This window comes from Acomys minous (genome assembly GCF_964271855.1).
Source record: "Acomys minous genome assembly, chromosome: 4".
NCBI lineage: Eukaryota > Metazoa > Chordata > Mammalia > Rodentia > Muridae > Acomys > Acomys minous.
The window spans coordinates 36,642,866-36,667,609 of NC_140486.1; the positions used below are offsets into that span (position 1 = coordinate 36,642,866).

The window sequence follows — 24,744 nt, forward strand, 5'->3', positions numbered from 1 at the left end:
AAAGTTACCTTAGAATAATATAAAGTCAAGAATATTACTTACTCCACTTGGCTGCAATATTCCCACTTTTCGTGATATGCCATTCAAATACTGCATTTACTTTCTTAACCACTTCACGTCCAACATCCTTAAGGCGGCGACCTATTTCCCCAAACACAAGAGCACTCTGAAGCTCTCCACCCTGACAAGAAGAGGAAAGCTTATTTGAAAATTTCAAAAACAAATTATTACAAATACAACCATAAAAGAGATTTCTAATCTACTCATAAATAACACAGCTAAAATATTTTCTTCACACTAGGCTTATTTCACATTTTCTTTGTATTATGCTACCTCAAACTGGTTTACCCAACTAGAAAACTTTTTTGGGGGCGGCGTAATTTTAAAATACTTTGGTGCAGGAGTAAATTGCCTCCTGGATAAGCATGAGGTCCTGACTTGAGTCCTAAGCACCCGTGTTAAAAGCTGGGTGTGGGGATGCATGGCATAGCCCCGCACTGTGAAACACACCAAGCTGCTTCAGGGGTGCCAGGGAAGCCAGTCAGGCTGAAATGGTGAGCTCCAGGTTCAGTGAGAGACCTTGTCTCAAAAATAACCCTGCTTTTTTATCACTCTGCCCTGTCCCTTGACAGGCCTCAGGGGAAGAGGATATGCTCAGTCTTCACACAACTGGGTAGGGGGGCTCCTTTTTCTGGGGGCTCCCTTTTCTGAGGATAAGAGAACAAGGGTAGGGGGAAGAGGGAGGGAGGGGAAGAAGCACCTGAGGAAGACATCTGGCATCAACCTCTGAATGCCTACTCAGGCGAATGCAGCAAACCACCCCCACACACACATAATTTAAAAAATATTAGGTAAACGGTGTACTTATGTCAGTGTCTAACTTCTCAAAAACACTGAGCAAATAATCAAGTTCTACGATCTTCATTTTTTGTTTATAAAACCGAAGTAAATTCCATGAACCTTTTAATTTTTCTGGCTACTGGACTTCATAGGCTTTGATCTTAGATTATTCTGACAAGACATTAATTTTTGTTAATTATCTAATGACATGATTTATGAAAGAAAAAAATCATGGGTGTAAAAGCATCAACATTATTAATTTAATATTTTGGACATAGAATACAAATATTTTTATCAAAAGCTTAACCCTTACTAAAACATAAATACTTTAATAAATAAATGTCATCTTCATATCTGCATACAAACCTTTAAGTCAAATACTTTTAAAGATTTCTCATAAAAACTGAGTTATTTGCTCGTAAAACAAGCAAGTATTCCAATATTCTACAAAGATTTAAACTCTAAGTTGTCAAAATATTTTTCATTCCAGTGAGTTTTAAATTCATGTCATTTCTTCAAAAGCCTTTTCATAGCTAAAAGTAGTAGCCTGAACAGTCCTGAGGTAACAGTAAGACTCACACACAGAAGTGACTGGGTGCCAGCCTCTGTGGCCTACCTGAGAAGGCGTCTGAGCTGACACTCCGGATGTAGGCACAAGATCCACATATGCATTTGAAATGACAATGTCTCCAGTCTCTTGGACCTGAGGAGTAGAAGTGGGGAAGGGAAGAAATGCCACTTACTCTCATCAGTTACAGTCCAGTGTGAAATGCTAGTCAGTTTAAGGAAGCCTTGTACTTTTCTTTGAAATGAAAACCAAACAAGCAAACAAAAACAAAAACAAAACAACATATTTTTGAAAGGTTAATAATATAAATGATAAAGTAATAAACATGAAGATTTTCTGAACTAATACAATTAATACAATTGTTATTAAGCCTGTATAGAGAATCAACTGATGGCCTCTAAAAAAGGGAAAAATGAAAAAGAAAACCTATAACCAGGTCCCATCTTCCAAAAACTAACTAAAGGAGCTAGTGAGATGGCTCCGCAGTTGAGAGCACTTTCTGCTGCTCTTTCTGAGACCCCCAGCTCAGGACTCCCCAGCACATGAGGCTGTGCACAATCAGCTGCAACCTGAGCTGCAGGAGCTCCGATCCCTTAGGAGAAGACTCAATCTGAGGGATCTGCCCCCTCAGGCCACTGTGAGCACCTGCACTCACATGCACATACTCATACACAGAAGTGCACACCTACACAGAATCTAAAAATAATAAGAATAAATGTACTAATTTAAATGATCTAGGATAGTGCCTGGGCACTGGTATTTTGGAGATTTCCTTTTCCCAAGGCCAAGTGTATTTTGAGGGGAACTAGAGTAAGCCATCAGCTGTTGAAAAGAGTAGAAGGTGTGTCATAATACTCCATATGCAGCAAATCTGTTCTTCTAATCCAGGCCAAAACTGGCTAAGAACAGATGGTAGTGTCCGTAACGTCATATTTCAAGTCAGACGTATACATAGCATGAAGTAAATATCCAAAAAGCCATTTATGACAGTCACTAAAGAAGCTCTCAGCCCCATATTTCAAATAAGGCCAGTAACTATTCCTCCGTAAGAATAACACTACAGGCCGGGCTTGTACTCCCAGCACCCAAAAGGCTCAAACAAGAGAACTGCAAGATAAGGGCGAGACTGCACTGAAAAATAAAAAAATAAATACAATAAGTTTCCAGAAGTTAAGGTAGCAATTTGTTACATTTTCATTTTAACTACTCTCCTTTGAGTACCTCCTTTCATACTTGAGAGGAGGGGAAAATACCTTCCCAACAATTTGTTCTTTAAAAAATCATATACAGTGAAAATCACAGACACAATTAATGAAAGAACAAAATACACTTTAGCAAATTGCTTTAAGTACATGAACATAGCATTCTGAAATATTTGTTTAAAATGTTTCTTAAAATGCAATGGGAAGGAGGGAGTCAAGGTAGGAGTCTTCTACATGCCCGTAATTACGGAGAAGAACCAAGTGCTCTGAAAAGAGAATGCATTTCTAGAGTCATTTAAAATGGAAAAAAAATCCATTATATTTAGGTGTTATTTCTCAGCTCTTTAAATTCACAGAAACTGCACATGTACTGTTCAAGCTAGGATTGCATGAAAATAAAAACCTGTAACATATCACATGGTGTCATGCTCCAACACTTTTGGATTAATGTTCTTTTGTCTTTCCTTCCTTCCTTCTTCCTCCCTCCCTACCTCCCTCCCTCCTTCCTTCTTCCTTCTTCCCTTCTTCCTTCCTCCCTTCTTCCTCCCTCCCTCCCCCCTTCCTCCCTCCCTTCCTTCCTTCCTTCTTGGTCCTAGAGATTGAACCCAGGGCCTAGTACAAAACAGACAGTTGCTCTTTCACTGAACTGCATTCCCAGCACATTTGTGCATGCTGATTTTAAATAAGACTGAATTCTAAGGCTGAGGTTGTACAGTATTTGCCTAGCATGGGTAATGCCCTTGGTTCAATCCCTCATACCCCTCCCCAATACCCTGACTCTACTGCAAACATTTTATGCAAGACAATTAGAAAATGAGAGTTGAAGAACAGGAAGCAAAAATCTTAAACAAAATAAGGTTTCAGAGAAAGGCAGAGAGTGTGCATTTCTAAGTGGGAATGGTACATGTGTGCAATGCCAATGCTTTGAAGGCAGAGGCAGGAGAATTGCAAGTTCTAATAGGCAGCCTGGGCTACAGAATAAGACTATTTTTTTTTTTAAATGAGAGAGACTGCCTAAGGATAAGGCAGAACTTACACCGAGGCCTTGAACACAAGAGAAACCTGCCAAGTAAAACAAACGATATCCCTGAAGCATAAAAATGTTGCCAGCAGCAGGAAGGCATTAATACTAAAGCAGAATTCTGCCAACGTGCCAGTTCCTGGAGGAACAAACAATATGGCAAAAAGCAGCCCTGGGACTGAAGCCTTAGAGCCACATGCAGCTGGGTCTGCACACCTGTTCAAAAGCTGTCTGTGTGGCTGGCCATCAGCGGGCACTGCCAACATCAGGGTTTTCTGAAGAACCTAGGTTTTCTTATCTTTGAGTGCAGTTGTGAGTGAACATTGCTATAGAAGACAGCAGTGTTGACATGTGTCTAGAAACAAAAGCTCGCTGTCCCTGTTGGCGTATTTAAGCCTGCTCTATGTAATACATAGTAACCAATAGAAGGCTGTTAGCTGCTTAGCTGTGGCAACAAAAGTTGTTAGTAAGGAGACAATGCATGTCCTGTAGCGCTTTCTGGAGCATCACTAAGTCTTCCTCAAAACCACTTAAATCAGCAGACACACCTTTATTGGTTTGATCATCGTGTATTAGGCCAGGTTCTATGTACAGATGGTAGTTTATATGTTTCTGTCCAGGAAAAAACCGAAGGCTACAACTTCACTGTTCTCTAGAACATAAGTAGCTCTGCCTCTAACTCAGCAAAAATTCATTTAGAACGCCTTCTCTATTAGACTAGGTAAACTGCTGTTCCAATTCTCCTGAGCCGAGCTGCATGATCTTTCATTAGTGAAAGAAAAAAATTTAGAGGTACATGAGGAATTTTAGTTTCAACTAAAAGTCAGCATTAACTTTAAAAGCACTCCCAAGGTTCTCCCTCAAATAGACCTATTAGTAATCACCAAAATGCTAGGAGAGAACAAAATGACGGTGTGTGGTGACAGAGGCCACACCGCACATGCTGCCAGCTCTGTGACACTGTGTGGTGACAGAGGCCACACCGCACAAGCTGCCAGCTCTGTGACACTGTGTGGTAAAGGGGGCCACACTGCACATGCTGCCAGGTCTATGACACTGTGTGGTAAAGGGGGCCACACCGCACATGCTGCCAGCTCTGTGACACTGTGTGGTAAAGGGGGCCACACCGCACATGCTGCCAGCTCTATGACACTGTGTGGTGAAGGGGGCCACACCGCACATGCTGCCAGCTCCGTGACACTGTGTGGTGACGGGGGCCACACCGCACATGCTGCCAGCTCTATGACACTGTGTGGTAAAGGGGGCCACACCGCACATGCTGCCAGCTCTGTGACACTGTGTGGTAAAGGGGGCCACACCGCACATGCTGCCAGCTCTGTGACACTGTGTGGTGACGGGGGCCACACTGCACATGCTGCCAGCTCTATGACACTGTGTGGTGAAGGGGGCCACACTGCACATGCTGCCAGCTCTGTGACACTGTGTGGTAAAGGGGGCCACACCGCACATGCTGCCAGCTCTGTGACACTGTGTGGTGACGGGGGCCACACTGCACATGCTGCCAGCTCTGTGACACTGTGTGGTGAAGGGGGCCACACTGCACATGCTGCCAGCTCTATGACACTGTGTGGTAAAGGGGGCCACACCGCACATGCTGCCAGCTCTGTGACACTGTGTGGTGACGGGGGCCACACCGCACATGCTGCCAGCTCTGTGACACTGTGTGGTGACAGAGGCCACACTGCACATGCTGCCAGCTCTGTGACACTGTGTGGTGACAGAGGCCACACCGCACATACTTGCAGCTCTGATTCATACCTTGGTTTGAAAATGAATTCTGTCTCCTTCCTTCCACATCTCAGTTTGTAAAGTTTGTCCTGGATACACTGGTTTAGCAAAACGAACCTATTAAAATAAGAATTTTAGCATTAAAAATGTTTTTCAATGAAACTCCTCTACTTGGGAGGAAATTTTCTAAGCTTACCATAAAAGGGAAAAGGTATATATTTAAATACATTAAGCTTAATAGAAGATAGCAAAATATAGAGAGTTGATAAAGGATGTGTGTTCTAGTTCTTTTCTCTCAAAACAAGAGAATCAGGCTGGGAACACAGCTTGCCGGCAGGGTGCTTGCCTAGCATATGTGAAGCCCTAATTTCAATTCTCAACACTGGGAAAAAGAAAAGAAAAAGGCAGCATCAGTAAGCAGCATTTGCTCAAGACAAAGCAAAAACCAAAACCATAATCCTATCAGGTAGTGATACAGGCAGCCACCAGAACAGTTTAAAGAGTTCAAAGTAGTGCTCATTCATCAGGTGCTAAAGGCTACACAGAGCGAAATACTTCCACATTTTACAACAGGATCATGGTGAATCTATACACATATTACTGAATGTTTTTAAAAATCGTGATTGCGTGAAAATAATGAGTGTAACTAAGAACCAGACATCAAAAAATGTATCTTTACTCTTGCATGGAGGACAAATGAATAAATATTTTCTAGGCTATTTAACATGGCCATACATGCCTTTCAAGTATACATCTTTTGCTTAGACAAAACTAGTATAGGCGGAAACATTCTCCTTTGCTATTAACAAAGTGAGTAAATATTTCTATCCTGAAATTACCTCATAAGCACACACTACAAACACTAAGTCCTGTCAGTTTTTGTTAAACAGCTTTTGTTAAAAACAAATGTTGTGCTTCAAAAGCATGTGTGCTGAAGTGGTGGCCTATGCCCTTAATCCCAGTGGTCAGGTAGATCTCTGAGTTTGAGGCCAGCCTGGTCTACAGAGTGAGTTCCAGGACAGCCAGAGCTACACAAAGAAACCATGTCTCAACCCCCCCCACACACACACCTTTACCCCCGCAAAGTATGCAAGAGACAAATACCTTAATCGCCTTGAATCTGGACACATCATTATCTGCAAACTGCTGTAAAACATGCCTTGCAGAATATCCAAAGGTACACAATCCGTGTAATATGGGCTTCTCAAAACCTACAAAAATTTAGATAATTCTTATACATGAAAAGTGCGCTACCTAAGTATATATTTAATTCAGCATTTTACTGTTTTTTAAACTGCAATAGCATGAATTATGAACTGTACTATGTATGAAGAAACAGAACACGCCAGGAGAGATGGCACCACATTTATCACAGCACATGGGAGACAGAGGTAGGCAGAGCTCTCTAAGATCAAGGCCACCTGGCCTACATAGCAAGCTCCAGGCTAGTCAGGGCTACATATTGAGACTGATCCTCTTTGAAAGAAAGAGAAGAAAAGAAACAAACAGAGAAATTTCTATAAATAGTACTTCCTAGGGAAAAGTTATGGAATAAACAACAAAAAGCATTTTTTGCAAAAGTATGAAATAACTGCACAAGGGATAGGAACACAAAGGACTTTATCATTTCATTTTGTCTGAAACAAACTACAGTGGGTAATTACATATATCTTTCTATCCTTTCAACCTTTTGTTCTTCCCTTAATGACCTTGCCTTTCACAATAGCTCATGTTCCTCCCCAAAGTTTTACATAAGACCCACAGCTCCACCACCTAAATTTCGAGAGAACCACACACCATCTTCTGAACACTCCCTCCCTTTCCACTGCCTTTGTGACCTCCGTTGTAAATTCTACTCCAATCACCAGTCATAAGCCGCGCTTTAGGCGTATATACTTTTGGTTAACGGAGCTACATCTCTCAGTGACTCACATCGTATACAACTCACCGGCAATGCTAGCGAAGCTGGGGTCAATGTGTAAGGGATTCCAGTCTCCACTGAGGCGGTACAACGCAGCCTGCAGAGAAAATCACCCCTGTACTCAGCGTTTTCTCAGAAAGCAGTAAGTGCAGAACAAGAAGCATGACGAGCTATTGGTTAAAATGCATAATGTACACAACCCGGACTGTGGTCTAAAAGACAGCTAACTATTACAAAAACAAGATTATTCATAACTAAGGTTTTTGGGGGAGTTTTGGGGGTTTTGGGGGGCTTTCAAGACAGGGTTTCTCTGTGTAGCCTTGGCTGTCCTGGACTCGCTTTGTAGACCAGGCTGGCCTCAAACTCACAGAGATCCACCTGCCTCTGCCTCCCAGAGTGCTGGGATTAAAGGCGTGCGCAACCACACCCGGCCAACTAAGTTTTAATAAGGTATTTTTCCTAAAATCAGTGGAGTGAGGGATAAGGTAATAAAGAAGGGAAGAGCTGCACACCACTGTCTAAGGGCAAACTCACACAATGTGGGCAAGTAAAGGGTTACAGTCTTTTTCAGCCAATCAAAATCTATGCCAATTTTCTTCTTCTTTTTTTTTCTTTTTAATTTAAAGTCTATAACATAATACTAGACAGATAAAGGTCAAAGACTTCTCATGGACTTTCATTTTTCTGGCACACTAAATCCTGAATATTAGCTCATGCATACAAACAAACCAAACAGCTTGCCAATATGACTTGGTGATTCAAAGCTCAGATTTTCACACTAATTTACAAAGTATGGCAGGAGAGCAGGAAAATATAGGTAAGGACAGGGAAAGCTATCATACTTTCTGGTGTTTAAACTGTGCAGTTTTCAAACTAGAGTGCTCGCCAGAGTTAGGGAAGAAATTCACAAGGCAGCTGGGTATCTAACAGTCTTTGTATCAGCTTGTTACAGTCAGTGTTAGATCTGCCTCAAGATCTTTTCCTTAACAAGCCTCATTTTGAGAAAATTTTCACTTTTCAGTGGCTCAGAATTTTTTTTACTGTAGTTATGTTCTTCTAAACACAAGATTCTGTGTAATAGAAAATTAAATAGTTAATTTTCAAAAGCAATATACAAACAGTAAACACTAGGAAAATATGCACTATCATGTCCATGGTGGAAAAAAAAGACCCATCTCAGGGCCACAAAGGGAAGTTGTCAGACATAAGCTGGGTTCACATCCACTGCCAGTGCTAAGCAAGTCTCTTCACCAAGCTTAGCCTCGGGTTTCTCATTGGGAGAAAACAAATGAAAAGGCAAGAGGGTTCACTTTCAAAGAACAACTGGAGAAATTAGATGAGATAAAACTCATGGGTATTGCCTCAGTGATTTCTACATCTTTTTACACGATTTTAGCAACAATGTAAGTCAACCGAGTCTTTGATCAGTACTTGACTAGAACTCTGTCTACACACAGAGGACTGGAAATGCACATGACTGCAGATGGGAGCCCCAGAAAGAGCTCACTTTTGGAGAACAAGATCAAACAAAAATATCCCCAAAAGAGCTGCCTGGTGAACAAAAAGCACCATGGAGGAATTTGTGATCTTAAAAGATATAAAAAGCTAAAAAACCTTTTCAAAATAAAACGCCTCCCTGTGGTACTCCTAAACCACCATCGATTAAGGAAGTAGCAAAGGGCACTTGCGGCAGCTCCACACTAGCACTCCTGGGAGCCAAGCCATGAGCCACATGAACCGTGTGCACAGAGGTAAACAGATTGTCAACGTTGTTCTCACTGCTGCTCAGTTGTCTCTCTGTCCCGGACACTGGATCTTTCTGTGTCTCATTCCCAACCACCCTCTATCTATCCTTTCCGTTCTTGCCCTTATTTTCTTTTTCTTTTTAGATTTATTTTTACTGTATCTGTATGCTTTACTGCATGTATTTCTGTGCACTACATGCATACCTAGTACCCACATAGACCAGAAGGTGTTGGATCCTCAGGAGTTTAAAATGGTTGTGAGCTACCACAGGTATGCTGGGATTGAACCCGAGTCCTCTGCAGAAGCAGACAGTGCTCTTAAGCCCTGAGCCATCTCTCCAGCTATCTTCATTTTCTTTTTCATTGTTCTTTTTCTTCCTCAGTTTCTCAACTTATTACTAGCTCATGTTTCAGTTTTTAATTGCTATCTTTCACCTCCCACACGGTCTTAACAGTAGGGCATCTGTGCATCCCTTTTATGGTACCCATGGGGGATGCATCCCTTGTACTTTCTCGGAGCATCTAGCATTGTGTGTCACTTCTGCCCTTCCCTAGCCTAGTCACATTTTTACACTTGGCTATTTCAATCCTTTTATCAGTGTTTCTTAGTCACCTCTTAGTTAGATGAAGTGCCTCTTTCATGCGGAATGTTTTTTTGTTTTTTTTGTGTGTTTTTTGTTTGTTTGTTTGTTTGTTTGTTTTTGAAGAACAGTTGGGTTAATAGAAACTTTCACTTCTTGAAAATGGTGTTCCATTTCTGCCCTGCTCTGGAGGAATCAGATGCCCAGCTAATTATCCCCCTTGGAAAGTTAATTCACCATTGTCTTTTAGGCCCTCAAGGTTATTTTCTTCATCTTTAAAGTCTAAAGATTTTTACCAGGATTCCTCTCAGTGCTCTACTAATCAACAATTAGCATTTCTGGCAGCTTACGTAAGTGACCTAGATAGTCCTACCAAGCATTGATGGTATTTTCAATTTTCAGTCCCATAAAGGGAGAGCCTAAATATGAAAGGGTCCTCAAAAAGAAGACCTGGTTTTGAGGTCATATCTGATCTCAATTTAGCATAGTAGTGATTTTAATAAAGAATATGTTTCAATGGAAATTACAACATACTCAATAATAACAGAAACCCTAACGGTATAATTAGCATTAGACATGTATCTGGTGAACTAGTTTGTTTCTCATTCTCCTCAAATATAATGCCTGACATTAAGAATGCTACAGTTCAGTCTGTTTACATCACTGCATAGAATCTTTACTCTTCAAGAACATTTGTTTTACTTGCACAGTCAAGTCAGCTACCAACTCTCCTATGGACATTTAAACAGCATATCCAAGTGACATTTGTAGGGCTAAAAGGAAACATATCATTCCAAAGATAGACCCTTCTCCAAGAACATACTCTACAAATCAGAGCCTGATCTTTAATTTTTCACTTCTTGGAATAAGATGTCTGAGTTACTCTGTGAAAGACACACAAAGGTATAGGATGTGCAAACTTTAGCAGAGCAGTATCACTGGCTGGTGTGTTAGCACTTCTCACCTGATTCAGTGAGGTGGGATCTCTCAGTACAGCATCAGCAGGTCGTTTTGGTACAGGTAAAGCTGCCTGAAATCAAAAGACATTGTGTCAACTTAAACATAATCTGATTCTCTTACAAAACTGACATCTAATAAACAACCATGTGTCAATATAATAAACTATGCAAACTGGATAAAGAGGTTTTTAAAAATATTTTCAGGGGGGGGTTGATTTTTGTTGATTTAGATTTTTTTTCCGAGACAGGGGTTCTCTGTGTAAACCTGGCTGTCCTGGACTCTCTTAATAGACCACCAGGCTGGCCTCATACTCAGAGAGCCACCTGCCTTTGCCTCCCCCGGTACTTGGATTATATGCATGCACTACTGTGCCAGGGAACTCCTAGCTTTTTATAAATTACAATTTCCTGAAATGACTCTTTTCAATGTAAAAAGATGATGACAACTCTATAAGAGCTAAGCAATTTACATATTTTAATTTGCCATGTTAACTAAATATTTTATCAACTTTTTAAAGTTCAATATTTATTATTAATTATGTGGAGAGGAATACATAGGAATGTAAGTGCACTTGGAGGCCAGAGACATCAGATTGTTACATTGTATTGTATTCAAACAGTTACATTGATTTTTAAAGTTATTTTTATAGACATAAAATATTAAGTGTGCCCTGCCCTGAGGACAAGGGAGTGGGCCCTAATCCAGGGCTCTGAGTGAGCATCACCCCAACATCTACCCTATGTATGAGCTGCTGGAACACATGAAGGGGCCAGACCTGCAGATTCAAAGATTAAAAATCTCCTTGACACAAGGCAACAACAGGATATCTGACCGCAGTCCCAGTGAGGATCCGGTAACAATAGTGTAGGCCTCCAACCAGACCCATGACCCAGCAATGAACATTAGAAAGTAAACATATGTGGTACACTACAGCTTCTGTGACAAGATTTTTTGTTTGTCTGTTTTATTTTACTGGGGGGAGGAGAGGGATTTTGGTGCATGATGTGTAAATCATAGACATTGAATAAAAGTATAAAAAATGTTAATTGTGTCACCATTACATACATTTTTTACAATAAAGTCAACTTTTCTAATTAGAGTATTGATCATTTTTTATTATGAAATGCTAAGCTTGGATATTATCAAATCTATCCCACAAATCCCAAAAAACAATCCTAAAAGGCCAGGGAAAAACCTACTTCTACAGAGGAAGGAGGGGAGGGATGTGGAGGGGAGAGGGGAGGAAAGCCCCCACAGAAAGACTCATTCAGAAACCCGGAAGGCAGTCTTGTAGAAGAATGAAGAAAGCTCCGTGCAGGGGCTCATCCCTGCAACCCAGCACACTGGGAAGCTGAGGCAGGAGGACTGCTACAAGTTTGAAGTCAACCTAATCTATAGAACTAGACCTCATCTTTATTAAATAAAATAATAAAAATTTTAAAAAGATGCTTTTGCTGGGGACTGAAGTTTGGTTTCTAGCACCCACCATGCCAAGAGGAGTCTGATGCCTCTATTTCCCCTAAACACCTGCACATACCCACACCCACATACATATAATTAAAAATACTTTTAAAAAAGGAAGATAAACACTGGTCAGTAGACAGGAAAGAGATGATGGAAATAGTGCAATGGGCATGAACCAGCCAGTTGGACAAATACAGTAGGGTGGGTAAGGGTCAAATAACCTTACTAAGAGTATGAGATTCCCACACAAACAAATGATTGATGTCTGAGGTTATGCAAATGCTTTTCTGCCTTACACATTGAACACATATACTGAATTGCTATAATATGCCCCATAAAGATGTACAAATATTATACCTCAAAAAAGTCTTACTTTGAGTTTTTCTGATGTCCGTTTTCCACCAAAGCCCCCAGAGCCAACAGCAAAGATAGAGAACTGATTATAGCATATAAGTTCCTTCCCAGAATAAGAATAAACTATAAAGGAAGCAAAAGAGCACAAACGAATTATTACAATTCCTTTAATGGTTTCAAAAGTAAAATACGACCAGTGCAAACCAGCATTTACATGAGTGTGGGAGTTTGCAAAGCTTTACTGCACTGTGTTCCTCTCCAGTCCCTGAAGGCGGGAGAAAGTGGTTCCCCAGCCCTTCTCATGAACAGTGGGGATTTCATCTCTTCAATGCCCCAACTACTATCTGTATCTCAATTTTTACCTCCTGCAAACATTTCAGACAATTCCTCTAGAACGTTCAAGCTACCACCCTCAAACTCTGGCAGAGGACGAGCATGGGACCTAAAGAGAGAGTGGCCCCGGGATGAGGACAGAGGAGCCACCCAGGGGACGCCATCCTGCCTGTTTGCTTCACCACGCTATCCCTAGAAAGAAGAGTTCCCAGTACAAAACAAGGTCCCTGCTGCTTCAGCCACCTGAGTGCTGAGGTCACTATCATGTGCAGTCATCCCCGGCTTTTAATGCATGACTTAGAGTGTTTAGCAAGAACAACCACATGAAAGTCAAGAGGCACTGGCACGGGTTCTAGTATTCACCACAGAAATGGCACATCAGGAGGGTGGGGATCCCACTGTTCCTAGTAACTTCTGTTCCTATTCTTCTTAAACCTAAGTTTTCATACTGTGTCTTTATGTTTAATTACTAGCACTTTATTAACCCAAAACTTACTATAAAATTCTATAAGCTTTTTCCTACCACTATAAACTGCAATAAGCTTCTTCCTCCCTCAGATAAAAATGTGCCTATGGTATTTGAACCATATTATGAGTTCAACAGCCTAGAAACCCAACTGCAATCTAAAATAATCAAGTTCCAAATAGCGACCACAGAAAAGAATGTTAGTAACACAGCCCGGCTGCACCTACTCCACCACAGTCGGCATAGCATCTCCTGTGCCTGCGCAAGGCCGTGTCTGCGCTTCAGTTAGGTTGTTTCAGGCCATGACATGACCCACCTGCCCTAGCCTTAGCCCAAGCTCTCGCCTCCTCCTTTATTTTTCTTAACCAATGAATGCTTACTTTGCTTTCTTACAAATTATAAAGTGAATACAAACTTGTGGATCAATCTCATGTTAAAGTCTGCTGTGTGAAGAGTTGAAGAGTCTATGAATCTAATGGCGCTATGAGAAGAGTTTAAAATGTGGTACCATCCATAACGATCACTACTCCAGATCCTTTATCGAGGATGTCGGCAACAACTGCTTCACATTGCAGTTCTCCTAAAATTAAAGTGAGACAAAGAATCACATTAAGACACCAAGGAACTTACCATGGTTTCTGCTTGCTTCAGCAAAGTTTAAAAATTAGTTTTAAATATTTTCTCTAATTCACTACTAAAATAAAATCAAATTGTTTATGTAGAATACATAAACAGCTAAGTTTGAAACATGAATATTTCTGATATAAAAATCTGAAACATAGGCCAGGCATGGTGGCACACACCTTTAATCTCAGCACTCACTCTGGAGGCAGAGGCTGGTGGATTACTGTGATTTCGAAGTCAGCCTGGTCTATAAAAGGAGTCCAAGAAAGCCAAGGCTACACAGAGAAACCCTGTCTCAAAAAAAATCTGAAACACCAATATTTCTAATATATTTTTTAAATAATCATTTCCAATGTCAATGACTCCTCTTGGAAAGTCTGTCTCCTAAATATTAGGTAAGTACCAAATCCTTTGCCCCATTGCTTCTCAAATCTCTATGGCTTCTAAGTAGTCTTTTCTGAACTTCTTACTCTTCATTCCTCATTTAACTGATTACACTCAGTGGGTGACAAAACCAAAGCAAACACAAAAATAAACAGCAGTGGTGGGGAGCCCTATGGAAGGAAGGCAGCTGGGAAGAGTGGGAGAAAGAAACAGGCAGGGTGAGTGGATTTCCAGAAAGTGCTATATACAAATAAGAAAAAAATAATTTTTTTTAAAGCTGCTTTTCTCCTTTTTCTACACAACTGGGATTACCAAGCTATACGCAGACCACACAAGGTGAGCATCAGTGTTGACTTGCAGAAAGCAAATCCATGCTAATTCTTAAATGTGCAGAGGCAGGTACATTTCTACTTAACTAAAAAGTCTGCACTTAGCTACGTTACTTAATAGGAACACAGCACACACTTTTGTATCTAAGGTCCAGGACTATAGCTGCAGTGAGGCAAAAGTCCCTCCAGAAACAGATGGAAGCAGAGGACACCACCAAGAAGGTGAGGAACAAAGCCAAAGATCATCCTAAGTGAAGTAACCCAGATCCAGAAAGACATACATGGTATATATTCAATTATAGGTGGATTTTAGCCATATAGAATGGGATAACCAGGCTATAACTCACAGACCCGAAGAAGCTATGTAATAACGAGGACACATGGGGGGATGCTTGAGTCTCACTCAGCAGTGTAAACAGAATAGACAGCAGAAGCAGTTAAAGAGAACAGGGTAAGAGAAGGAACACATAAAGAAAGGAGAGTTGATATCAGACCTGGGGAGAGCAGGTGAGGGAGGACAGAGAAAGGAGAAACCTTGGCGGGGGCTTCTCTGTGACAGGCTGGAGACCTGTGACAGAGTAGGCTCCTGGGAGGATACAAGGGTGACTCTAGCTGAGACTCTGAGCAGCAGGGACTCCTAGTGCAAAGAGTGAAACACCAACCCACCCACAAAAACTTCAACCCAAAACTTACCCTTCCTAATGGATGTGCAGGGACAAAAATAAAGCAGAGACTGAGGAAGTGTCTAGCCAATGCCTGGCCCAAAGTGAGACCCACTCAATGGCAGCCAGGCAACCCCTGAAACTGTTAATGACACTCTGCTATACTTGCAGGCGGGAGCCTAGCATAGCTTTCCTCTGAGTGGCTCCACCCAGTGGCTGATGGAAACAGATGCAGAGACACAGTGCCAAACACTGAGTGGAGCATAGAGAGCCTTGTGGAAGAGCAGGGGGAATGACAAAGACTCAAAAGGGACAGGAACCCCACAAAAAGACCAACAGAGACAACTAATGAGGTCCCAGAGGGGATTGTGGAGACTGAAGCACCAACCAAGGACCATGCAGGGGCTGGACCTAGGCCCCCTACACAGATGTAACAGATGGGCAGCTAGGTTGTCATATGGGTCCTCTGGTAAGGGAAAGGGGGCTGACTCTGACACGGACTCTGTTGCCTGTTTTTCGATCACTTTTCCCTAGTGGGGCTGCCTTGCCAGGATGCTCTCAGTCCTGATTCAACTTGATGTCCTGGGGTGGGGGTGGGAGTTCCCCTTCTCTGAGGGGTAGGGGAAGGAAGATAGGACAATCAGGGAGGGAGGGTGAGACCCTGAAAAGAGGAGGCAGGGGGCTATGACTGAGGTGTAAAGTGAATAATTAATACTTTTTTTTAAAAATGAAAATTCCTTGAATGTGGTGGTACACACCTTTAATCCCAGCACTAGGGAGGCAGAGGCAGGAAGATCACTGTGAGTTCGAAGCTAGTCTGGTCTATAAAGTGAGTCTAGGGCAGCCACGGCTATACAGAGAAACTCTGTCTCAAAAACTCAAATTATAAAAAAAACTATATAACACAGAGACACACTGAAGACAAATTCTCACAAGAAATACAACTTGAGGCTAAAAATATAAAATAAATAAAAAAATTTTATCCATACCTTCCTATTCAAAGCGATGTAAAATTACAATCATTGAGGATACACTTAATCTCTCTTCATATTATAAAATCCTAGGACAATATTTTGTACACATCTACTTACTTTAACAATGACTCCCCAAATGAATCCACTAAATGGGCTACACGTGAAACATGCAAGGACCTTCATGAAGCAACACCACACATGCACAAGATCTAGGACTTGGGTGCACAATTTGTTTATCACTAAAATAGCAGGTAGTATAATAGCTCAGATGATTCTGAAATACAGCAGATTAAAGAAACAAAAGCATCATCTGGGCAGTGGTGGCCCACACCTTTAATCCTAGCACTTAGGAAGCAGAGGTAGATGGATCTCTATGAGTTCAAAGCCAGTCTGGTCTACAGAGAGATTTCCAGGACAGCCAAGGCAACACAGAGAACCCCTGTCTCAAACCCCCTCCCAAAAAATAGAAAAAAGCATCTAATGCCTGATCTATGTTCTGCTGTGGGAATGGTAAGTATCCCATAGTGACCATAAACTGGATATTGTCTCAGACTAAATAAACAGACTCCAAATTTATTCTGAAATATACTGAAACAAAGCTATGCTTTTAAAGCAGCTACGAAGCCCTAACTTTTAGTACTATATCAAGGTTTAAGAAGAAGCTAAGGTGGGGTTCTAGCTACTTGCTGACCTTAACATTATATAACGCTGGCAGAACTGTGGCTCTGTTCCAGGAAACCATGTCTGAGTGTTTTGTGGATGGCTCTCCTTGTGGGACACTCCTGTATGCCTGGCAAGGATTGCTGTGATAGAACCTGATTTTACTGGGACTGGCCATCGGTGGTCTCTTTCCTCCAGCATAACACTAGTATGCTCTTGGTAGCTTTTTCTCTCATTATGCCTGTAATGAGTGCAGCAATGATTTGACAGAAACCTCTTAATAACTCTGAGGTGGGTTTATTAGAAACACATGACAGGGTGGAGGTGATGATTCCTGAAGCAACTCAAAACCCAAGGAAGTTTGAAGAAAGGCAAAATAGAGATCATACAATCTCTTGACGCACACAATTATTCTCAGAAAAGCACATAATATCCTCTGACTCTGAAAACAGCCCTTGCAAGAATGGATCAGAGAAGTTAATGAGTGTACATGAACATGAGGACATTAGTTCAGGAACAAAAGAACTCATCTATGTAGGTACCAGAAGCTCAGGCAGACAGAACACAGGAGGGGCTGGTCAAAAGTCAACCAGCTCTTGTGCCAACAGATTAAATGTCCTTATCTTGGCTATGGTCATGCAGGATTGAAAGATAGATACTAGCAGAGGAGAGTCAGATAAATACGTGTAAAATTCATGACATAGGCTGTTTAGGATAGGAGTTTAACCACAGTGACCACAGAGATGTGCTGAACTATTAGGCCATAAGGTTAAATATCTGCCTAAGGAAAATAAAGTGTATGGGAAGGTAACTTGTAAAAACAAACAAAACAAAAATGAAAAACAAAAAAAACACAGCCTTTTGGAGAATCATTATCTAGTTTCTTGAAACATATTTAACAAAATAAAATTGGAAGTACATGCTTTGTGACTTTGAAATGAAATACATACAAAGGTGCTCGAGCTATTCAGGGGCCATCTCCTTAACAGAAGGTGGTGGTCATTTCCTTCATTACTCCAATATCACATCTCTGTCCTGGGGATCTTTGAACCCATCAGAGATGAGCTCCTACATAATGTGGGGCCAGGGAGCCGCAGAATGCAGGGTGGAGCCCACTCAGAGCAAGAGTGGGGCCCAGGTGTATCCAAACTCTGGAAATCTCATCCTGAGATCAGCAAGAGTAGGACCACTCCCTCTCTGGAGCAGGCCTGCAAGTCAGGGAGCATATAGCCCTGTGTTCCCTACCCTTGCCTTCCTGAAGAGGTCATGCAGCCTGGCAGCCAGGTTAAACTTCCTGTCCCCTTATAAGGTAATGTCCAGCAGCACCTGGAATTCCTCCTTATGCAAATTAGGCATCCTCAGCACGCTGGCCCCAGCCAATGATGTATATTCACCCCAATAGCCCTTACTGCCCCTCAAAGGTTTAAATAGCCATTGTTCCCTCCAATTAAAGGACCTGTCTCGTGAAAGCCTGTCTCTCAAGAAGTCTGTTTCTCCTGCTAACCAGGTATCTTTCACCTCCCTGCTGTGTTAACCTGCTCAGGGAAGGGCAGGGACACAGAACCCGAAGGACAATATCATGTGAAATGATGCTAAATCCTCCTTTGTTTTTGACCATCTTAATTATATACACATCTTAATTATATACACATCAACAAACTTTCTGACATCAAAATAAATACATAAACGGCTGTGATAGAATAGAAACAGAAGGCTTTGTGCATATTCTCTCTCATCTGCAGTTCTTAGCTCTAAATCCTTAATGTGAGTACACAACATGGAGTCACCACCACAGAAGCTAGGAGGTATAAAGGAGTAATTGAGGGGGAGGAGGAAGGGAGGAATGGAATAACACAGGTGATATGAAGTGGGAAACAGAATAATGAGGAAGAGGTTCCAACTGGGAAAGAGAGAGAGAGGAGGGAAAGAGGCCAACATAAAAAGGAAGAGAATTATCCTCTCCCAGGGATGAGACCCCTTAGCAGCTGACCAATAAGAGTGGTCAGCCCTGAAACCATATACACACAAACCATAAAAACTAACTCAGCAGATTATATTTATATTGCATATATACATATGTAACAATAATCAAAGAAAAATGCTATCAACTTGGCAGTGGGGAAGCATGGGAGAAGTTCAAGGAAGGGTAGCTGTGAAGGACTGGAGAGATGAAAGGAACAGATGGGAAGTGATGTGTTTAAATTAAATACATATTTTAAGAGAAAAATGTGGGTCTGGAGATATAGTTCAGTAAGCACAGAGCTGCCTACCATGCAAAGCCCCTTGGCTCCATTCTGAGTACCAGAGAAACCTGGTGTAGGGTCTCAAGCCTCAATCCCAGTAATCAGAGAGGAGGTGGATGGTCAGAAAGTCAAGGTCATCCTATGCTAGAAAAAAAGTTGGAGACCGCCCTGGGCCATAAGAGACCTCATCTCAAAAAGTATAAATGACAGATGGATAGATAAATAGATAGATCAGCAAGCTTTGGTAAACAACCAAAGTATTACTTAGAAAAGAAAAAAATATTAGGTAGGTTTGTTTTCTTCTCTCCAGAAGAAATAAGAAAAAATGGTAAGTGCTGCATCTTTCTGCATTGTTTGTTTTAATGCCAATCAATATCAGGATAAAGAACCACAGGAACTGACACACAATCATAATAGCATATTATGTCAACACAGATGAACTGATGACATTAAATCAACAGTTTTACTGTGAGTGGAAGACAATTAAGGGTCAGTATAGGTACTGGCTATACTGACACACATGAAACATATACTGACACATATGGCCCATATGTCAACAGAGATGAACTAGTGGTATTAAATCTACAGTTTTACTGTGACTAGAAGACAATTAAGGGTCAGTAGAGGTACTGACTAGCATCATCTCCTTTAAGGTTATACATGGAAGCTTCTGATATTCTTCTGTTGGGTTGGTCCATGCCAGTTTCACACAATGGGATGGCTTGGGAGGTTAATAAGAAAATTAAAGCACAGTACTAGCCAATTGTTCATATAAACTCACCTGATCTAGGAAGTGGCTTATACAACTCCAAGTACTGCTCCCCATGAAGAACCTATGTTACAACAAATGCAATTTCATTAGCTAAGTTTCTGGTACCCGTTTATATCTGTGGGGCCTGCTAAGCACAGGTGCCATTTTACTATGCACACACCTCATCAGCACTCTTCGTGTGCCGTCTATCTCAGGGTACTTTTTGCCTCCTAATCGCATAATGTAGAAATAATTAGTACACCAGCATACAGACAAAGAGAAGACCTGGGATCCTTATTGACATTTACCAATGGAGTCATTCAATTATGTTCTGTTCTAGGCTTATAATAATGCCTAGAACATACTGAGAGTGCAGTAAGTATCTGCTCAGTAAAAATTAACCAATGGGCCAGGGCCGGTAACTTCAATTAACACAAATGGAATGAAGATGACTCGGCTAACCACAAAGATAAACATTGCAAACATATCTAAAGGCAGAAACATTAATGTCAGCATTCCCTTTATGGATATCTCAAAGCACGGAAACCAAGCACACTGTAAGGAAAAAGCAACGTAAGCTCAGTGTAGCACAGCAGCACACACAGGCAAACCTGAGCACCGTCCCTCCACCTGCTACAGCAAGACAGCTTTCCAGTCTTCCCCCAAACCCAAGAGGAGGACAAGAGGGGAGGGAGCAGGGGTGATAGGAGACAAACTAAGGAGTGCCTTCCTCACTGTACCATGCTGCCGTGACCCCCAAGCTACGAAAACTGAGAAATAGATTTGCAGATGCCTGACACTCCTGGTTACAGAATGTGAACATCTTATCTTATTCAGCATGTAACACGGGAGAGAGATTAAGAAAGTATAGTGCCCAGTACTGGTTCCCACGCCTTCTTCCTTCCAGTGTTATCAAATCGTCTAAGAAAATGAGTTCCCATCTACTGAGAGAGAAAAGCTATTAGCAAGGGGTGATCAGTTAGTTCCGCTGCACAGAAATCTGCTCATAGCTGGGAATCCACTGTCTACTCATGGCTGTTATAAGAAGGGAGCCTTGTGGCAACAAGGATTTCAGCTTATATTCTTTCTGCCCCATAAGATTTCTTTCTTTAAAAAAAAAAAAAACTCATCTTGAGAGTTTTATATCATGTGCTGTGACCATGTGCATTCCTCTGCCCTTCCAGATTCACCTCCCATCCCGTCGCCACCCAACTGTGTGTCTTTTTACTTTAGGCCCAACAAGACCAGTTTGTGCTGTCCACATGCCTGAATGTGTGGTCTTCAGGTGAAACCTGGTTAATTTAGAGAAAACGGTCTCTTCTCCCAGCAGCTCACATTTGCCAATAGTTCCATGGCTAGGGGTGGGAATGTGTGCCTTGCTTCCCTTCAGCTGGTGCTCTTGATGCACAGGGGCAGTCTACGGCCCTTTAAGCTAAGGAATGACATGAGCCAGATGTGTCCACCCTCTGGCTCTGTCCTCCTGTGTGGAGAAAGGCATGAGAGCCAAGTGCAGAACGCAAGCTTAGAGACGTTACTTGCAATCACAGTAACAAGTAAATGGCAGAGAGAGAATTAACAGCATCATGCCAGGATTACAGGACTACATACAAGTATCTTCTTCTTGGAATTTACACTAACTCTCCCCTCTTTTATTCATGAAAAGAAAAATCAAAAGATATACTAAATCATAACTCCTAAGCCAACACCATAGATTTTACTTTAATAGAGATAATTTATATATTTATATAATATATGTGTATGTTCATATTATATATAAATTGCATTTATACATATAGTTGTACCTAGTAATACAGTATGTGACATTTATCAACAACATTTAAAGAAACAAACAAACAAACAAACAAAAAAGCCAATTTAAAGTTTCCTTGTAAGCATACCTTTGCAAAGTTGATTGACAGCCCAGGAATCTCTGCTAGGCCTCCACCCATCATGGACTTCTGTGCGACAATAACTCCAAAGGTAGGCAAACAGGAGAAGTCAGCACTCCCTTCATAAACAAACTTCAAATCCTTTGGATTTTTGACTGAAGCTCCTACCCCAAGGGCATACATAATACTCTCCAGTTCCGTATAAGAAGAAGAAAACGAAGGAAACTTATGGCCAATAGCACCAGCCTAAGAGAAACACAGGAAAACTATTACCCTCTGTGGGAGCATCTGCTGGCCCGCCCTACTCCAAGTCCTAATCATAAACTAACAAAATTCTCAGGCTTAAAATTCAGATTCTTAGCTCACAACTACAGCTTCTTGGCTCACAGAATACCAAAGGGATATAATAAATTATTTCTTTCTTGTCTACTACACTTCCCCCCTTTATTGAAAAGTTTTTTCCCTCTTACACTATATCATGATTACAGTTTCCCTTCCCTTTACTCTTCCCAGTTCTTCCCCACCTCCCCTCCCATCTGGACCCACCCCATTTTGTCTCCCATTAGAAAATAATGGGAGGCACAGGGCAGTAGTGGCACAGGCCTTTAATTCCAGAATTCAGGAGGCAGAGGAAGGCAGATCTCTGAGTTCGAGGCCAGCCTGGTCTACAGAGTAAGTTCCAGAACAGCCAGGTCTACACAGAGAAACTCTGTCCTGGAAAACCAAGAAGAAAGAAAGAAAGAAAGAAAGAAAAAAAGAAAGAAAGAAAGAAAGAAAGAAAGAAAGAAAGAAAGAAAGAAAGAAAGAAAGAGCAAGGAACAGGATTCTAAGGGATATTAAAAGAAAATGATAAAAATAAAGTAAAAACTAACACATTTGAATAGGAAAAATAAAGAAAAAGGCCCAAGAAACAGATGTAGAGACTGGTACCCACTCATTAAAAACACTAAACTGGAAGCCATAATATATATGTAAAGGACCTGTAGACCTGTAGGCTAAAAAGATATGTGTGTGTGCATGTGTGTATGTGTATATGTATATATTATAAAGATACAGATATCCTGACCTGACACTGCATCCATCAAACAGTACGCTGACCAATGCCACAGAGCTAGAACCCTCCTATTACTGTTCCTCATATGATGACAAACACGTGACTGACAACCACGCCAACATTCTCTAATAGTTTACCAATGCTTCCCTTAAAAAATCTGGCCTAGAGGACAAAATGAAGAAAGGAAAAGAATCATTAAAATAAGCATCCTTTCACAAGAACTTAGAAAATTGTGCCTGAAGGAGGGGTTACCAATGGCAAGGAAAATCAAAGACACTTGTCAAACTGAAGAAAAACAACAAAAAAGAAAGTTATCTTTTAATGTTAAGCTCATGTTTGTTCATTCAATCTACATTTAGCTTACAATAAATCATTTATTTATTTTTAATTAAGGGTTTAAAAATAATTTTGTTAAAATGTTTTGGAATTGTTTAAATTTCAAAATGTTATTGATTCAGGCGTTTTCAGCACAGAGGCTATGTTCTCGGGTTAGGCAGGAGAAAGGGGAACACAACTAAGAACCTGTAGCACAGACTCCCCACAAGCCATTGGTGCTGTCACCCCAAAAATTGTCAAAAAATTCAAATCAATTTCAAGAGCTTTTAAAGTTAGTCATGACGAGGCAGGGAAGGTAGATGGGCAGAATGAGGATGACACATGAGGAGACTGACAACAGGAGCAGCACACACAGTCACTGGGCACCACGTCATCGCAGGTCCTTTTCATCAGCAGTAGAGGTACCAGCTGAGGTACCAGCTTTGTTCCTCTCCCATTAAGTGGCTCCCTTGGTTACTATTCAAATAGCAAGGAGGCTGTGGGCTAGCCAACATAGCAACTGGCCAGCTAACTTGATTCGTCACCACACCAAAAAAAAGGCTATCAAAATGACATGCAAAACCATACCCCTGAAAGCAGAGCAAAGCCTTTGGCTTCTGCACTATCACAAATGCCAAGGGCAGAAACTGAGCTGGTACATCTTTCACTCTCTTAGCCCACTCACACACTAAGAAGAGCTTTAGAAAACAATACCCAAAGCCCCTCCTTTCCTTGCAATACAGTCCTCTGTTAAAGCAAAAAAGCATGGTACCACCCCAAAAAATATGAGAGGAAAAGATCAAAGAAAAGTTGAAAAAGAAGAAAAGAGTTATCTGGACAGCTTCAGAGTTGACTTCAAGTCACATGCTCATGGTCACCATGAATTCTTTATATGTGAAACTCAGCCTTGTTGCAAAAACAATCATAAACGGTTTATGAACACACACCACGTATTTTCTCCATGATGAACAACAGAGTAACTACCTCCAAAAGGCTAAAGGGATGGAGAGAGGGAGGGAGGGAGAGAGAGAGGCAGGGACTGTAGAAAGGTGAGCTTCAGTATTGCCCCTACTTACGAATCCTGATGTGGCCGTAGATGCTGTGTGACTGGTGTGGTTTTGTGAGATTGCTCCTGTATCTACTTTATGTAAAACTTCAATTATACCACTCGTTGACTCTACAATTAAAAGGATAAGAAAGAATAGGGATTTGTTGTAAAACCTGAGTTAGGAAAACTGAAATAAGTGAGAGAAGAACTGCAGCACACTTCCGCTGACCTCCCACCCCAGGGGGTGGTCTCACACCCATGCTTACTGAACTACATGAATTAATACAAAGCAAAAAAAGGATATGAATTTGAGAATAAGGTAAAGGTAAGAGGATAGAAAGCAGATATGGGAGCAGTTAGAGGAAACAGTAGAGTGAATATGATTAAAATACACTGTATACATATACAACATTTCCAAAGAATTATTTTAAAATATTACATTTTTAAAGGATCCCAAATAAGCTGGATTGTACTGGGTGGTACAGTGCTTTCCCAGTATGCCCAAGAACCTGAGTTCCATCCTCAGCAACACAAAGGGATAAACACATGTAAAATACTCTTTATCAAAGGAACGTGACATGCAGTTAAGCCATACATCCTTTAACAA

The 24,744-nt window shown here is 41.2% G+C and overlaps 1 protein-coding gene across 1 annotated transcript in view; it reads right to left on the reverse strand.

The window, feature by feature from the left end:
• Positions 1 to 24,744, reverse strand: part of HSD17B4 (hydroxysteroid 17-beta dehydrogenase 4) — a 68,273-nt gene that overhangs the window by 15,134 nt on the left and 28,395 nt on the right. Inside the window, exons 12-22 of the mRNA XM_084778809.1 lie at positions 24,166 to 24,266; positions 21,730 to 21,966; positions 19,862 to 19,913; positions 13,713 to 13,784; positions 12,425 to 12,528; positions 10,592 to 10,657; positions 7,329 to 7,398; positions 6,485 to 6,591; positions 5,411 to 5,497; positions 1,457 to 1,543; positions 43 to 181 (exon numbers count right to left, since the gene is read on the reverse strand). Of these exons, the coding sequence (XP_084634935.1) occupies positions 43 to 181; positions 1,457 to 1,543; positions 5,411 to 5,497; positions 6,485 to 6,591; positions 7,329 to 7,398; positions 10,592 to 10,657; positions 12,425 to 12,528; positions 13,713 to 13,784; positions 19,862 to 19,913; positions 21,730 to 21,966; positions 24,166 to 24,266 (1,122 nt within the window). The remainder of the gene's footprint in view (positions 1 to 42; positions 182 to 1,456; positions 1,544 to 5,410; positions 5,498 to 6,484; positions 6,592 to 7,328; positions 7,399 to 10,591; positions 10,658 to 12,424; positions 12,529 to 13,712; positions 13,785 to 19,861; positions 19,914 to 21,729; positions 21,967 to 24,165; positions 24,267 to 24,744) is intronic.